The sequence below is a fragment of the Crinia signifera genome, chromosome 7 (assembly GCF_055691185.1).
Source record: "Crinia signifera chromosome 7, ASM5569118v1, whole genome shotgun sequence".
Lineage (NCBI taxonomy): Eukaryota > Metazoa > Chordata > Amphibia > Anura > Myobatrachidae > Crinia > Crinia signifera.
In genome coordinates this window covers 85,162,686-85,180,253 of record NC_139223.1, presented here as the reverse complement: position 1 = coordinate 85,180,253, position 17,568 = coordinate 85,162,686, and the positions used below count along the sequence as shown (strand labels likewise).

Genomic DNA, 17,568 nt, shown 5'->3' with positions numbered 1-17,568 from the left:
AATAGACTTGTAGACACTTAAAAAACAATAAAAACATTTATTTTATAAGTACGTAAGTTCAGTTGACCTAAAAAAGATGCCAAGAGCAAAACGGAGAGCCATACCCCAAAAAAAGGTGATCAGCATTTTCAATTCTTACATTGAAAACACAACAGCGAGGTACGCAAAATTTCCCTTAAGAAAGCAACGGCGATGGCCAAGCGACAAACAGGGCAAAGCTCTCTGTTTATTTTTGGCAAACCAGGAGCGTTGAACGGGGCGAGGTACATTTTTGGAGAGAGGACTGCCCTTCTCGCCAAAAAAAAAAGCAAAATGGGAGCATTGAATACTGCCCATCATGTGAGTACTTAGCTTTCATAATGTTGTTCAATAAAATAAAATTAATTACTTACTTGTTTCATTGTCTGGTTCTTCAGAGTTAGTTTCAATCAAATCTTGAGTAAATGTGAGAGAGCCGTTGTTGGGCTCAGGATTGACATCCAGAAGTTTACACATGAGAGAGTATATATTTATACTATCAAATGGTTCAGAAATATAATTGCTTTTAAAATCTGGCCCAAAGGCTCGAAATATCATCTTCATGTCCATTTCATTATTATCAAATCCATGATCTCCCTTATTAATGTAAAAAATGAATCTCTGAAAAAAAGAGAATTGTGTAAACTGTGCAGCCACAGCAAAGTGTATATAATAAATGGGGTGAAATTTAATAGGATGAGAGATTCAGAAAGTGAGAGAAATCTCCAGTTTTTTTAAAGCAGCAATCATTTACACTGCAAAACCAGTTTGCTCTTGCAGTGTAAATGATTGCCGCATTTAAAAAAGTGGAGATTTCTTACCAAAGCTTTCACTTTCTGAATCATTCATCCTATTAAATTTCAAACTAACAAGTAATCTCAACTCAGGACAACCCAATCCTGCGCAGAAAAATGGTGGTCTAGATGGTAAAACCAGCTGCTAGTGTCAAGACGACCTGACAAACCCCTTTCGCCTCTTCCCAATGGCGACCAAAAGACGTAGCAAGGAGGTCGGTACCTAGGTACCTATTGGGGGTCGGTCCTTGTTATTAAATTTCACCCGTGAAATGAGCACAGGGAAAGGGATAAAACAGTGCACGTTCCACCACATTTACATTTTACAAAGTTTCTCAATTAAAAACTCCACCATTATACAGTAGTCCAGGTTTTACGGATATTCATGTTTTTGCACAGGTGACTTAATTAGTTAATTTGATTTAACAATCTGCACTCACACATGGATATACACTAAAATGGGTGTGGATTAACAGTTTGACAATTTCTAGGTAGACAGTCTTTAGGTCAACACCATAGGATTGGCATGCATTATGTCATCAGGTCGACCTTCTGTACCTGAGGACCTAATACATATCAACCATTTGGTGTCCACCTAATGACTGTCAAGGACATTGTTGATCTGTTTTCTGGACAACGGAACTATAATGGCGGATATTGGGAAACTCTGGCTTACAGTATTAATGACATTAGAGACATCTTGCCGGAATTGGATTGTTTTACAGAGACATGGACATGGACATTTTATGTTTAAGTGATAGTTGGCCAGATGCACTCAGCTTCCAAGGTGATAAAATGGAGATTGATAAAAAGCCAGCCAATCTGCTTCTACCTGCCATGTCACAGACTGTGTTTGAAAAATGTCAAGCAGGAGCTGATTGGTTGGTTGTTTATCACTCTCCATTTTATAATGTTTGAAGCTTGGTGCTTCTGACCCAGTCTCTCTGCCGATAAAAATGTAGCAGAGGGAAATACAATTTTTACAAAATGTAATTGTTTGCCCAGATATATTGTAGTTCATAAATGTGGAATGTGACATAAGGATACCTGCTATTAGCAACAATTCATTGGTATGAATGTGCTAGACTGGCACGATTCTTTAGCTAAACAGCGCTGGACAATAATTTATCCAAACAGAAAATAAGGAATTATGCATTACCCCCAGAGTGGAGAACTGCAAACAAAACATACGTTTTGTCATGTAAAACAGCACACCATGATGTTAACAAAATAGGACTGACTAGAGGACCGTATGCAAAAGGCATTCATGGATGACTCAAATAGGATGTGGTTTGATACTGTGTAATTTGTGCCTGTACCACAAGGGAGACCTGTGGTCAGGGCAGTATACGGCCTGGCCAGGCCCAGGTACTTTTTAGGGGGCATGGTCTAATAATCATGGGAGGCATGGCCATGCTATATTTGCTGATCCAAGTACCACCACTAAACCATTAAGGTGTAGATTCTAAATTTACTTTGTACTGGGACCACTGAGCTGGACTGGTTAGAATTGAAGTGTATGAAGCTAGGATAAATAATGCTTCGCACTTCACACTTCTTCACATTCATTACCACCCTCAGAAATCTGAGCATAACTGAGAAAAGAGTAATACAAGGCAGAGGATAAAGTATGCTATGTACCTTGCACTGGTAGCACTGCAGCAGAGGCTTAGAACACATGAGTGTCTTATATGTGTGACACACTGTGTAGAATTAGTCTATAATACACACTGTGGACGTGTGCATCTCCTATGCAGTATGAATAATTGGAAACTTTTATCCATTCAGCACACAGATAAATGCAAATAGTGTTTAGGTGCCCATACACAGTGCAATGCTATGCATAGCTCCCAACTTTTGGAGATGTGGAGGAGGGACAGGGTGCGTACCAATTTTTTTTGGGCGTGGCATATCGGAAAGGGGGCGTGGCCTATAATTGCGGCGCTGCCCCGAGGTCATGCCCCATTTTTCGCCGCTGTGGGGGCATGCCCAGCAGCTCTACGAGCTGCTGGCCAGCCCCCAGCCCCTCTGCCTGCAAGAATAGACGCTGTGCACATGCGCACAACGTCTATTCACGGACAACAGGGGTCTATTCACAGACAACTGCCCCCCCCCCACCGCGGGACACTGCCAGCGGCGGGAGGGACGCGGGAATGTCCCAAAATACCGGGACATTCCCGCGATAAGCGGGACAATTGGGAGGTATGCTATGCACGCTCCCGCGCACATCGCATCGCACAGCACAAAAAGTATGTGCTAAATGTACTATTTAAACTAAATTACATCCCATCCAGTTCAAAACACACGGTGCTTCAGCACATTGCCTGCATTTTTAACTAGTTCAAAACTCAGGGAGCACGTCACACCGTGGGTGTATGGCAACAGAGATTGATTCAGCAAGTAGATAGCAGCCTGTAGCTGGCAACACAGTTAACTTAAGTTAGTGCAGGTACAGGCAGTCAGCACACTGGCATAATGAATGGGGGATTGACTGCAGACTGCAGAAGGAACCCTCCTGCTAATATGGTAGGGCGCTGGACACTGGACTGATTGCTGGCAATATTGGAGTAGAAACTCTCTGCAGAAAACTAGAGAATTTAAACAATATAGCAGGAAGCACAGGAGTCAGAGATCTAACTTCTGAAACAAAAACTAGGAACTCCTTGATGATAAGTGGTACTGGCAATGAGCAGGTGCCCGGGAAAGGTTTAAATAGATAGCCCTGGACCGGGACTAGATACTGAAGTCATATGAGAAGTAAAACCACTGTGAATGGCTACATTGGAGTCAGCTGATCTCAGGCAACCCCTGGCGACCCTCATGCAGCATAGCACTGCATGAACACTATGGATGAAATTTACTAAGATGCGGAATACACTTCACAGGTCATGTTGCTATGGGCAACCAATCAGAAGCTACTTCTTATTTATTCACTACCCTCTAGAACAGAGCTGGGCAGTAGCGGCCCTCCAGATGTTGATGAACTACACATCCCAGCATGCCTTGCATCAGTTTAATCATGGCCACATAGCAAAACTAATGCAAAGCATCCTGGGATGTGTAGTTCATCAACAGCTGGAGGGCCACTATTGCCCAGCCCTGCTCTAGAAGATAGTAGACAGGATGTGATTGGTTGCCCATAGCAACATAACCTGTGAAGTGTATTTCACATCTTAGTGAATTTCATCCTATACCTTTTATGTTGAAACAATAGTAGCATACTGTGATGAATGGCTAGTGGAGACATGTCATCCAGTAAATGGGCTGCATCAGCAATGATAAGAGACTCAGAGTAATACAGTGAGATATTTATAGTTACTGTACACTATTATTGCTGCCAGAATATTGTTGGTGCAATTACTAAATGTACAGTATATTATCATCCATTTTTTGTCCTATATAAGTATATTATTCTGAAGTCAACATTCCAAAATGGTTTATTGTTCTATAGTAGTTATCTTTTAGATTTAGAATTCCCACACTGCTATTTCATCATTTCTATTGGGAGAAATTAGACTTTTCTTTTTTTTTCTTTAAATTGAAAAAAAAAATATTTCATCACATTTTAAGTGAATACTGATACCATTGTTGCTGCTTAATAAATGTATTTGCATAAGGATTAACATCTGGTGTAATTGTTCTCTGTGTAATTTATTTTTAAATAGATTTTTATTGTTTTATATGTTTTAATAAATTATTGTGTATCACACATAATCACAATTTTTAAAGTCTGATTTCTTTTTCATGTGATGCGTTATATCGGGTGTTAAGTGAAGTATACAAAATCGTATCTTATACACAGCCGTATCACCACAATGTACGGTCAGTAAAATAGTGCTACTGGTTTTGCCTCCCTATCCAGCAGTGACCTTTATTGAAGAGGGTGCACTGCGTTGTTGCCTGAATGAACTATCTGCATCTGTACTTCAGCTGCTTACTGTCTGCATGTTCTAGTAACTGTCATATGGTTATTGGACAGAATGGGAGCTATGGATGGTCATGAAAGTGATGGGGTGACCAATGAGCCACCCTACAGCATTCTTACTGTGCATTGAGCCTGTGCATGCATAAGAAAACAAATTGAAATGTAAAGTTCTACATGCACAATAATAATTATACTAATTATACTTACGCCATTTACACTGTAGCCAAGATCTCCATAAAGCAGAATTGGTAATATCCTGTTGTGTTTGGAATAATGGAGACGTTCAGGTAACTCTTCTTTCTTGTACACATTTAAATGAGGATGTGCACCTTTAAGTTTCTGATATAATTCCTCTTCCTTTCCCTCTTTTGGTAAAATCATTCCAAAACCCCCATAGTCCAACATTTCAAACTTAACCAACTCTGAAAAAGTAATATAATCGGACAGTCTAATCTCTTCTACAGAGTGTAACTCTTTCTTCTGAACCGTGGTCATACCATGATCAGATGTAATGATTACATTCAATTTATCTTTCAGGTTATTGTTTTTTATTGAATCCACGAGATATCCAATGGTTCTATCTATTTGCTTGATTATAGTTTTTCTCGCTTCAGTTTCTGGACCTTGAAGGTGTCCTGTACTATCAGGCTCTCCATAATAAAGGGTTACAAAGTCCAAATTGTCTTCGGTGAACCAGTTCATGACTTTATCTATCTTATCTCTCCACTCCTGCTCATCACTTTTAGGGTGGTCATCTGTCTCTGCAAGAGCTCTATACACTATTTTCCCACTGTAGTTCGCATTTCCTCCCGGGAAGTGTAAAGAACCAGCCTTTAAACCCTGGAAGTACAAAGATGTCAGTAAAATACAATGGGTCCAAATCTCTCTTTTTCTCTAAAGTAGGTATTGAAAATAATAGCCAACATTATTATGAGTTGGCAGCAAATTCTGCTAAAATAGTGCAAATATCCCATATTGCAATACAAGGATCATACTATCGGTGGTATTCAGGCATTGCCATTTTTTTGCCAGGCGATTCGCCAATTAGTATTCAATCAAGGGCGTTTTCGCTGGTTTTCGTCCCTGCTGTTTCACTTTTTGTGTGTAATCTTCATGGGCGAAGATGGATGGAGATGAATTAGGGTGAAGATGGCAGAATTTTTACCTGCCCACAAATCCTAAAAGGATTGAATACCCCCTACTGTACTGTATATGATGTTTTTTTTCTGTGTTGTACAAAATACTTTTACATTACTATTTACAGTAGAGGTAGGATGTGCCCATCCAAACTGTCAATTGAAAGGCACTCAGTTTGGAGGATCCACTTGGTGCTAAAAAAAAATGTGCCTCTTAGGGGGGTATTCAATCCCAGGTCACGACTGTCGGGACATCCCAGCAGTCATTACCCTGGCCTGTTCTCGGCTCGTTCGACTGTTTATCGGCAGGCGGGATTCAATGTCCTGCCTTCCGATTTGCGAAATGCCCTGCAATTATTTCACAATTGGGGTATGCTAAAACTTTTACAGGGCATGCTGGGATGTGTAGTTTTACAACAGCTGGAGGGCCACAGGTTTGCCAGGCCTGTTCTAGAAGATAATAGCTAGTATGGAATTGATTGCTCATTGCAACATCCCATGTTATATAGAACTTCTTGACTTCTCTACAGTTAGAATTTAAATTTAAGTGTGTAAATACCATTTTACTTTTATTTTACTTATTCCACTTAATAAGACTGTGCATAAGCAACACTAATGCACTTTACTGTACGTGTTATATATTTAAATCATTATGCCAGAAAAAAGTGCCGGGAGTTTTACTTTTCAGAAACCCATTGTACAAATCCTGTTTGTCCCATCCTGGTAGCTGAAGAAGTTTAGAGTTTCTCATACAGCGAGCACAGTTTCTGATTTAGGTACTGTATATTTAAATTTTTGTATTTGAGGGTATATTTAATAGTATTGAGTTTATTTCACCTGATTTTGAGCAGTGATCCACAAGGGTAATGGCCCATTGTCCCACCACTCTGACATATTTTGTGTTCTCTTAAACGAAAGCTTCATCTGAGTTTCTGTATCAAACATGAGATTATGGATGACACCATGATCTTCAACCCAGCGACCTATAATTCACAAACAAAACTCATATGAAGATGCAGAGGGCAACTTTTGAAAGTAATAAAAAATCCAGCTAAGCAAGTTGGTTGCTAAACAGATTTACAGCCATAGAATATAATTAAATAGTATTATATTTTTAAGGCTTGGAAATTACATTGCAATAGAATTTAATGTAATGGAAATGTGTAATTTGCTTTGAGGGAATTACCAATTATGAATCTCTTGAATAACAAATTCAACAAAAGAAATTATCTACAGTCTGATCTACAGATTTAATGTGGAAAAGAAACTGTATGCCTCTGCCTGAAGTTATTTGGTAGCAGCAGGAAACTGAAATGAAATGCAAAGAGACAGATATGGGTATGAAATGTGCTCTGATTTGTTTTGATAGGGAAGCAATGTTTTTTCAGATGTTCTTCATCTATGCTCGGCACACTATTTTATTCTCCCACCATGTCGACCGTCGACCTTCCCCATGTCAACCCAATGCATGTCGACATAATGACCCTGTTGACCTAACCCATGTTGACCTTCAGTCATGTCAACCTTCCTGCATGTCGACCTACAGCCATGTCTACCTTCATGCATTTCGACCTAATGCTTGTCGACCCAATGCTTGTAGACTTAGTGACCATATCCCTACAGAAGCATTTGCTGTAAATTTGACCAAATATGCAAAATTGACCAAAGTGCAGTTGTCGTCTGGATTTGTATCGAGATGCCCACTGCTGCTGCATACAAAGTTCTGTGTAGCACGCATGGCTGCAGGAAGCCTGGCTATGGTTGCATAGTATGGCTGCAGGAAGCCTGGCTATGGTTGCATAGTATGGCTGCAGGAAGCCTGGCTATGGTTGCATAGTATGGCTGCAGGAAGCCTGGCTATGGTTGCATAGTATGGCTGCAGGAAGCCTGGCTATGGTTGCATAGTATGGTTGCAGGAAGCATAGCTATTGTAGCACAGCATGGCTACAGGAAGCATGGTTATGGTCACACAAATTTTCAGCAGGAAGCTTGGCTATGGTAGTGCAGCACAACTGCAGGAATCATGGCTATATTACTGAAGCACAACTGCAGGAAGCATGTCTATGCTAGCTCAGCATAGCTGCAGGAAGCATGGCTATGGTAGCGCAGCATGGCTCCAGTTGTACAAAATGGCTGCAGGAAGCATGGCTATGCTAGCACAGCACAACTGCAGTATGCATGGCTATTATAGCACAGCACAACTGCAGTATGCATGGCTATGGTAGAGCAGCAAAACTGCAGGAAGAATGACTATGGTAGCAGAGCACAACTACAGGAAGCATGGCTATGGTTGCGCAGTATGGCTGCAGGAAGAATGGCTATAGTCCCGCAGCATAACTGCAGGAAGTATGGTTATGGCTGCAAGATGCATTGTAGCTGCCTACGGGATCACAGTTGCAGCCATAAACACATCCTGAAAATGATCGTGGCATGCCCACATTTTTGCCACTAATCCCCCTTACCTCTGCCAAATGGCCTATGACTGTCAATCTCTTTTTGAAAAAGTCCTCTCTGCGACAGCTGTCACTACAATCACAGCACATGCGCATTGCAACATAAACCATGGCTTCCAGTGTGTAAAGATCTCTTCTGTGTCCAGCTTCTGTGAGTACCAGTAGCTTCCCCACATACGTATTTTCACAGTACAAGCTGCAGCCATAGCTATTGTTCTGAGACAGAGTTATGGATGCGGTTGGGGTACAGGTTGGGGTGCAGGTTAGGGTGCAAGGTTGTAAACTCTTTGAATGAATGTATATGGGCAAGAGCCTAGTTATCTTTTGTTATTTAGACAGTTTATCCTCTTACTAGCTCCCTGACTCAATTGGGACTTTGTGTCACTGCAAAAGACCAGGTGGCATCTGAGTAGAGGGAGGCTATTAGTGGCGAAGTCTAAGACCAGTGCAGGTGCCAGCCGACTCAGGGTATTGTGAGAGAGGCAGGGTCAGGCTCATGTACTGCTGTGGCTTCACCACTTTGGCTACAGAAGTACAAATCAGGCTGTAATCAATATCTTGCAGACCTGCCAGCAGGGCTGCCACTAGAAATTGTTGGGCCCGGGACTGATTTCTAGTGTCTCCCCCCCCCCCCCCCATGTATTGCCCCTGCTGGCTCTAAATATACAGACTATATATAAAACACACTCTGAATACAGAAATACAGTATTCACTCTCACACACACAGAACCTACATAGACACAAACACTACATACATAATAGATACATACACAGCATACATAACACACACACAAAGCACACTGCATAGATATATACAAAACACACACAGCATACATTCACACACACACACACACACACACACACACACACACACACTACACACAGCATAAAGCATCCAAACACAGACTTACAGAACATGTAGATACACACACCACACTTACTGGCCACCTCCTCCTCTTGGTCCCAATGCCGGGTCTCCTCCCTGACGGGCACCCTCCTCCCGGTCCCTCAGCTGGGTCTCCCATCGGCAATTTATCGCAGGGGCACACTCCCATCACTGGCAATATGGTCGCCAGCGACCATAATCCCAGCGATTTCAGCCCCTATCGCCCCCGTGTGTACACAGCTTTACACATTGGACAGACATACCTCCCAACATTGCCCTCTCCAGGAGGGACACATCGCTCTACTCCTGGATTTCCCTCTCTTGAATGATTACCATCACCTGTGTTGAACAGGTTAATTGATGAGCTAGGTGCTTCAACACAGGTGATGGCAACCATACATTAAGAGGGAAGTGCAGGAGCAGAGCATTGTGTCCCTCCTGGAGAGGGTCATGTTGGGAGGTTTGTACAGATACACACAACACAAACACACATAACACACCACTCAAAGTACAACACACACCCACATTCACTACAACACACACCCCAAAACAGTACAACACATACTCCAAAACAGTACAACACACAGAACACACACACACTTAAACATTGCACAGATACACAAATACACAACACACACATACTGTATATATGTAGCGCACCTCACACACTTACGCATTGGACATATGCACACATCACAAAACACACACCCACATACACTACAACACACACACAAAAACAGTACAACACACACAAACACACACAGAACACATCAAAAATAATTGCATCATAGCATACCCTCCAACTGTACAGAATTTTCTGTTTTTTAAATGTCTGTACTGGCAAATAACTGTACCGAATGTACCATTCCCCCCCCACCCCCCCACCCCCCCATATCCGTCTCTCCAGTCCTCCAGGCTGTCACTGTGCTCCCTGGACGGTGGCACTAAGAAATCTTTGTCTTGGCCAATGCACCCATTGATCAATACAAAGTGAGTACACCTTTTGTTTCATAGATAATGTTTGGTCGATGGGCTTTGAATGTTATGAGTGTAAGAAGTTGAATAATGGTGTGTACACACAGTAAGATTCCCTTGCTATTCAACTTAAGATTCGAGTGCTATGCAATCTTTGCTATCTCTGTACTTTTTACATACAATTCATACAATCTGCATTAGATTTGCACTATATAGTCATTCCTGCCCTGTTTATCTGGGTTTTTGTATGTTTATGTAGGGTGATTCCCAATTGGGGTTCAGGTGGTCTTTTAGGACCCTTTTACAATCCCGTAGTCTCTTCTCCTGGAGCCTATGGTCTCCCTCAGTGATTGACTATCACTGAGGGAGACCGTAGGCTCCAGGAGAAGAGACCTACAGATGGAGCTGGCATTGTTTTTGCAGGGGATGGCGGCAGAATCGCCAGCCGCCATCCCCCGCCAGCCGCCATCCCCCGCCAGCCGCCATCTGCTCTGCGAAAGGGGACACGCGACCACTAGATGCGCGCGCTTCCCCTTCCGATGGTGCTTCCCCCGGGTCCCCGCCGGCTTGCCGGTGGTCACCCAGGGTCCTCACCGCCTCCCCGCTCCCCCCCACCACCTGCCCTAACCCTGTCCGTCTCCCTGAAGCGGAGACGGACAGGGTTCCCGCCGCCCCGCCGCCCGGAAACTGAGACGCGCGTGCGCGTGAGACGCAAACGCGTCTCAGTCATATGGACGCCGGGCTGCTGGCGGATCGCCAGCGGAGACAGTCTGGCGATTCGCCAGCAAGAGGGAGCCCGGCTCCATCTGTATGGGATTGTAAAAGGGTCCCTAAAAGACCACCTGGACCCCAATTGGGAATCCCCCTATGGTGAAACTGTAGTGAAAATTTCCCATCAATTGGGGACCCCCTGTAGGTGTACCAAACACCAATTAAGCCCATAATATTCACACACCCCCATCTAGAGATTTGTTTCACAACCCACCCCATCCAAACAATTATCAATTTGAATCTGAATTTATTTTTTAATCCTAATTTCATTTTTTTATTGTATTTCTATGCACACCTATATTTTTTTCACGATTTATTGAGGAAATTGTACACTTTAACGTGACAAATCTTCATCTCTTCAACTTCTTACACTCATAACATTCAAACAAATACAGGCAGCGCTCATGCCCACTGAGCAAACATTATCAATGCACCCATTGATGCTTGCAATGCCTGGATCGGTGGATTGGCCCAGTAGGTGTAGGGAAGAATTTGGCCCATTGCACCCGTTCCCAGTGGTGCATTGTGGTCCGGGTAGCAGGTGTCACGTCATAACGTCACGTGGCCGGGCCCGCGAACCTGCTCCCGCACTCAGGGGATGCCCCAGTGTTTGGTAGAGACGCCCGGTACATGCACTTTACAGATCTCCAGGAGCAGCAGTGGCAGGGAGCTGTGAATTTTTAATTAGTTATGGCGTGGTAAGTAACGTCCACCCCGTTCTCCATGCACACCGCGCCTTTAATTACATACCCTAGAAATGGTACCATTGAAAGTATAGAAATGGAGGTGTGGCCACGACCCCCCCGTGGTCACGTCCCTTTCTGATTTTGTAGCGATTTCTGACCCTCAGATGTTGGAGGGTATGTCATACACAACAACACCACACCTGATTTCATTGCTGTCATTGAGTATCAATGCAAACACATTATGGTGGAGGCTTTAATAAATTACAATCTTAGGTCTTTGGCACAGCATAAGATGAAATTTTACAGCATTTTTAGAAATAAAAAACCCCAAGGTTTTCCTGTGCAATGTCGAGCGGTTCAGTATCAAATAAATACCCTATAGGTTTATTTCAGTACAACTGTTCTGTATTTGAGTTACTGAAGTTTTGGCACTAGTAATTTGTCAAAGAGCAATGGATCAAGTGTTACTGGATATTCTTGGTACTCATTCACATTATTATTATTACAACAGAAATGAATTTGAAATATTATATATACAATCCTAAAAGCATACTGAGATTTAGAATTTGAGCTCAGAGCCAATCAAAATAAGAAATTTGTTACTTCAGATATGTACTGTACGGTAATAAACAAAATACTATTCACAAGGCTGAGGACACAAGGACACGTACTGTGCTCCCCCCCAACTGTAATTTCTGTATTTATTCATCAATGGAGACCAGCAGTGCTGCTGTCTCCTGCACTATTACTAGAGGCCACTAGCATACGCTCCAACATGACCCATTCCATTGGGTACAAAACTCTGTTCCTGGACTTCCTTCTTAATGTATAATTGCCGTCTCCTGTGGCATTGCTCAGCCACAGGTGATGTCACAGCAATGCCGTCACAGAGGCATTGCTCAGCCTCACATTGACAGGAAATTAATTTACTTTCACTCTCTACCTAATAGGGCTTAGCACTTTAAGAAGCTCAGCAGAGGAAGCCAGGCAGAGCCTGCAGAGCTACAGGACCCTGCCCCAGCAACCACACAGGATAACGGTAAGATACAGTATGGATGGGGGGAAAGGGTCCTAATGTCACTGCTATTGGGGATGAGGAGACCTATGAGTAATTGGCAGAATGGGGCCAATGACAGTGCTCTTGGGGGGGGTAATGACTGCTAAGGGGGAGGGGGATAAAGACGTTGCTATGGGGGAAAGGGGTATACCTTTGGAGAATGGGGGGGGGGATAGATAATGACACTGCTATGGGGAAAACCTTCGGAAAGTGGTGTTCCAGGGGGATATGACACTTATTGGGGGAGACATGGGGGTGCAGGAGCTGATAATTCTGCTATTAGGAGAGGAGGGCAGGAGGCTGTAAATATGTTAGTAGGCTGGAAAGACAGGGAGGAGAGCAAAAGGCAGATGGGGGAAGGATGCAGCAGAGAGAAGGGGGGCATGAGACTGGAAAGATGGGGGGCAGGAAGCAGCAAAGAGAAGGTGGCTGGAAAGATAGGGGGAAATGATTTAGCAAAGAGAAGGGGATGGGAGGCTGGAAAGATGAGGGAGGGGAAGGAGGCTGCATAGACTGTTGGTTGAGGCTGCAATGACTCCAGGCAGAAAGCTGCATAGACTGAGGGCAGAAGGATACAAAAAAGGGAGTGGCATGAGGGTACAATGACAACAGGAACATAAGGTTACAATGAGAAGGGTGGCAGGAGGCAGCAAAGAGAAGGGGGCAGGATCCTAGAAAGATGGCGACCGGAATCAGCAAAAGAGAAGGGGCAGGATTCTGGAGTGAGGCAGTAAGCTCAAGTGACATGGGGCAACAGGTGACACAGGGAGCAGGAGGCTGGATTGATACAGGAATTTGAGTTGGTCTTGGACCACCAACCCAGGGAACCCCTGCATGTGTCCCGAGGCCCCCCAGGGAGCCACGGCACACAGTTTGGGAACCACTGGTTTAAGCACATAACATTTATTTATAATTCTGTCTGTCTGTCTGTCTCTCTAATTCTTGTTTCTTTAAGAGTTGCATGTCATTGTGGGGACAGAACATGAGATTTTTATCACTGCACACATGCTCCTTAGCCAAACTGGCGTTTTAGAATTTTGTGCATCCCAGTTGTACCCAGAAGGTGTGAATGTATCTATGATAGATTGGCTTAAGTTGAATGAGGGAATGATGAATTGCAGGATATTTTTCTTATACTAAGTATATGCTGGTCCAAATGTAAGCTGATAATTATAAAAGCTATGTCCACAAGCAGATAAATGATGGAAGTGGTGTGGTTACAAGGTTAAATTTGGAGTGAATGGGATGGGACCGAGTTCAACCACCTGTAATGGTGAGGTGGAACTAATTCAAGCTCCACTTCGGCCCTGTACAGAAAAGCACTTGCGTGGGGGTGGTTGCAACTTATAATATTTGCAAATCCGCATTGAGTGTACTTGTAGTCGAGGTGTAAGCAACTATGTGATTCTATAAGGTGTATTCAATGTGTGCCTATATTTCCGACCGTCGTAAATATCGGCACACATCTATTCAATGCAGCTGTTTTGGACCGCATTGAAGCCTGTGCAGATTCTACTTTTTTTTTATTAAGTCAAAGCTGCTTTTTCGAAACAGCCTCTGTAATTTTTTGTTCACATATAAAAAAAAAAAATCATATTTCAAATAATAATTTACCATTTCTGTTATATAATTGTTTGGATTGTAGCAATTACATTGTTACCTGTTTGCAGCCTTTTTGTCAAAACAATCAAAGTGTAATTCCCTTGTTTTGCTGATGAGACTTACCAGTGATGGTAGTGAAGTGAGAAGGGGATGTCATTGTTATGAATGGTGGAGTAACATACTTTGCTTTCACCCCAATCTCTGACAGGTAGTCCAGTTGTGGAGTATCAACATCTTGGTCATAATTCCAACGAAATCCATCAAAGGAGATAAGAAGCAGTTTATTAGCTGGTTCTTTTCCATTCTTAAGAAGTGGTTTGCAGAAAATAATTGTGAAAAAAAAGAAAAATAATATGACAGAACTATTGGTTTTCATGATGATGTGTGGAAGGTGAGCAAATGTTCCGATCTGGTGACTGTGTCACGGAAAAATCTGTATGTCTGTGTCTTATCAATTACTTATCAGGCCAAAGCTCACTCCAGATAGCAATTTCCATGGTACTATATTTTATTGTGTTGCTTATCTTATTGGGACTGAAGCAAGAAGAGAACATAATTATTTGAAACATTATAAATTATTTGGATTTGTGAATAAACATATATTGTAGAAGAGAGATGCTAAGTGAAATTAGAATCACTAAATAAAAGTCCATATTCTCTGATACACTATCAGAGAATATGGACTTTTATTGAATCCACCAGTATAGCATATATTTCTCTATACACCTTGCTTTGGATTCCTCTCCCTCACACCACCCTACTCCCTCTAAGCTTCTCCCCCCCCCCACACCCTACGTGTTTGGGATCTCAGCGTCAAAACCTACAACTTACAATCATCTCACTCCTTACTGACTCCTTTGTGGAATAACCCCGCTTTTACACCTGGGATGGATCACAAATCCTTTAGACTCTGGACCCGACACAATATCCAATTACCATTAGGCATTCCTCCCTTGTTTGCAAGAAAAATGGGGGAGGGGAAAGCAGCGCTTTGTGAAATAGCGTTTAAAAATGATGAGAATTGGATGATCTGTACAATAAATTTAATAAAGGGTAAGACATGCATAAACACATCCGTTCCTAGTATGCCCAAATGGACTATGCACTGCGAATAGTTACCACTCCTGATTGGTTGAATGGGAGTATTCAAAGACACCGTCCGTGAGTCTAAGTGGCCGGGCCAGAATTGGCACAAATAACCGGAGTCCACTGGCTGGCTTTATAGCTTAGTGGGTCTTATAAGGCCAAACACAACAGAGCTGGTCATCACTACGTCAGTCACACACGGGGAGGATGCTCTTGTCACTGACTGTGCACAGACAATAGCAACGCATTGCAGCGGTCACACTGCAGTGTCCCCACACATCCACCCGTTACATCACACACCCCACTTCACGCTCACCACTTGGTATCGGTTGGCAGCCTGAAGGTACTGTTGATCCATGACCCACGTGGAAGCACCCAGAACCTGTGCCTCGCTCCCTAAACACAGTGTAAGGCTGGAGCTGGCGGGCTGTGTTTGGTGCCCGTTGCTGTCTCCCTGCTGCCTCCCGCCCCGATCTCACTTCTGCCTGTCGCTGCCGTTACCTTCCCTGGCCCCCTGATTGGGCAGCAAAAATACAAAGAATCTACAAAATAAATCTTATTTTTATTATTCTAATAATTTTTATAGTCAAAACTCTGGAGTAAAAAGTCTATGGCAGGTGAGGCAGTGCCTCACCTGGCTACCTTTTTTGCACCTCTCCCAAAACCGAGGGAATCTCCAGCAGTATATACTGCTGCACATGTGTATAATGCTGGCATGTACCCCAGGGCTCATATATTGTGTGCAAATCTGGCTCTGGTACTTGCCAGGGACACCTCATCCATTTACCTCACCGCACGTCCCTGCTCCGGCCTCTACCCAGGTCCTGCCCGTATTCCACCCTGGTCAGGACTTGGGTAGGAGTCCTTTGTAAATGGACACGGGTTGACCCCTTTTACACCACCGATGACCTGGGTTCAAAAAGGGTATTAGTTATGACTAAAGTCTAAACAGAAATGCATTAATGTTTCATATACACCTTATACATATAAGGGGTTATTCAGACCTGACCACTACTGGGGTATAGCACATAACTGCCGCCCCACTACAGTGAAATACCACCCTGTTCAAGGCTGCTATAGACTTGTATAAATCACGCTATAAATCTAATGATTTTTCCAGTGTGTGATTTAGGTGCATGATCCAGAACCTACACAGCCTGTGTGATAGAAACAGTCTGATCGAGGCCGGAGCTGATGTCACATGTTCTCCCTGAAAATGACACTCCCAGATAATGACTGGTTACCACTCCCAAATGCCATCTTCTCATCAATTCTCTTTTTCACTGACTGGCCTTGCGAATGTGCGCAATGATCTGTACACATACGAGGTCGATCCATAGTCAGCCACCCAGTGAAATCGCAGGGCTATGATCATTTGGGGCACTCGGATCACAGGAAGCTACCGCTCCCCAGGCAATACCATAATTGGGAGATCAAGGATACAATATTCCATCATCCTGCTGACATTCTTCAAACACCTCATCCAGTGGGACCGGTGATTTTTGCCAACATTTGGACCGACCACTTGGACTCTGTTTGGATCTATTTCATAGCCTGCACAACCAGAGGCGGTAACTATTACTCTCACAAATATCTACTGTTGGACATTAATAGGAACGGACTCTCCTACATTGCTGCTAAAATGTGGAAGTAGGCTTCGTTATTATCATTGTTTTTATCATTATTCTATATTTTTTATTTTCCTTACCCTGGTCTTTTACCCAATTGTGTAATTTTTAATTATTGTCTGTAACTCTATGGGCCTTATTCTGGTCTGTGCGGCCGGAGCCGAATATGCGGCCAGGACCGTGCGTCCTAAACCCCGCCTTACGTACGGATCGCTCACTCCGTCCGAATGCGGTAAGCCGCTGACCGCACGGAGCACGAGTGGATTTCTCATGTATACACCTCCTCCATCTCTGGGAACCTCCCCCATCATTCAATGGTCGCATACCATCGAATGCAGGACCGTGTGGTCAGGCAGCTCCCGCGAGCTCAGACCACTCGGGCATTTCTCTGTGCAAAAGCAGGGATCTGGGCGGGCAGCTGACATCCGGCAATGTCATATGTCCGCCCCTACACGTGTGTCACGGCCGCATTACCATACGTACGCCAAGCATTTTCATGGGAACGCCCATGAAACGCGGGGCGTATGCATATGTTAATGTGGCCAAACAGC

At 43.5% G+C, this 17,568-nt stretch overlaps 1 protein-coding gene across 1 annotated transcript in view; it reads right to left on the bottom strand.

The window, feature by feature from the left end:
• Positions 1 to 15,747, bottom strand: part of LOC146021207 (ectonucleotide pyrophosphatase/phosphodiesterase family member 7-like) — a 36,731-nt gene extending 20,984 nt beyond the window's left edge. Inside the window, exons 1-5 of the mRNA XM_083155003.1 lie at positions 15,706 to 15,747; positions 14,427 to 14,607; positions 6,711 to 6,856; positions 4,945 to 5,577; positions 393 to 639 (exon numbers count right to left, since the gene is read on the bottom strand). Coding sequence (XP_083011129.1) covers positions 393 to 639; positions 4,945 to 5,577; positions 6,711 to 6,856; positions 14,427 to 14,607; positions 15,706 to 15,747 — 1,249 coding nt within the window. The remainder of the gene's footprint in view (positions 1 to 392; positions 640 to 4,944; positions 5,578 to 6,710; positions 6,857 to 14,426; positions 14,608 to 15,705) is intronic.
• Positions 15,748 to 17,568: the final 1,821 nt, after the last annotated feature.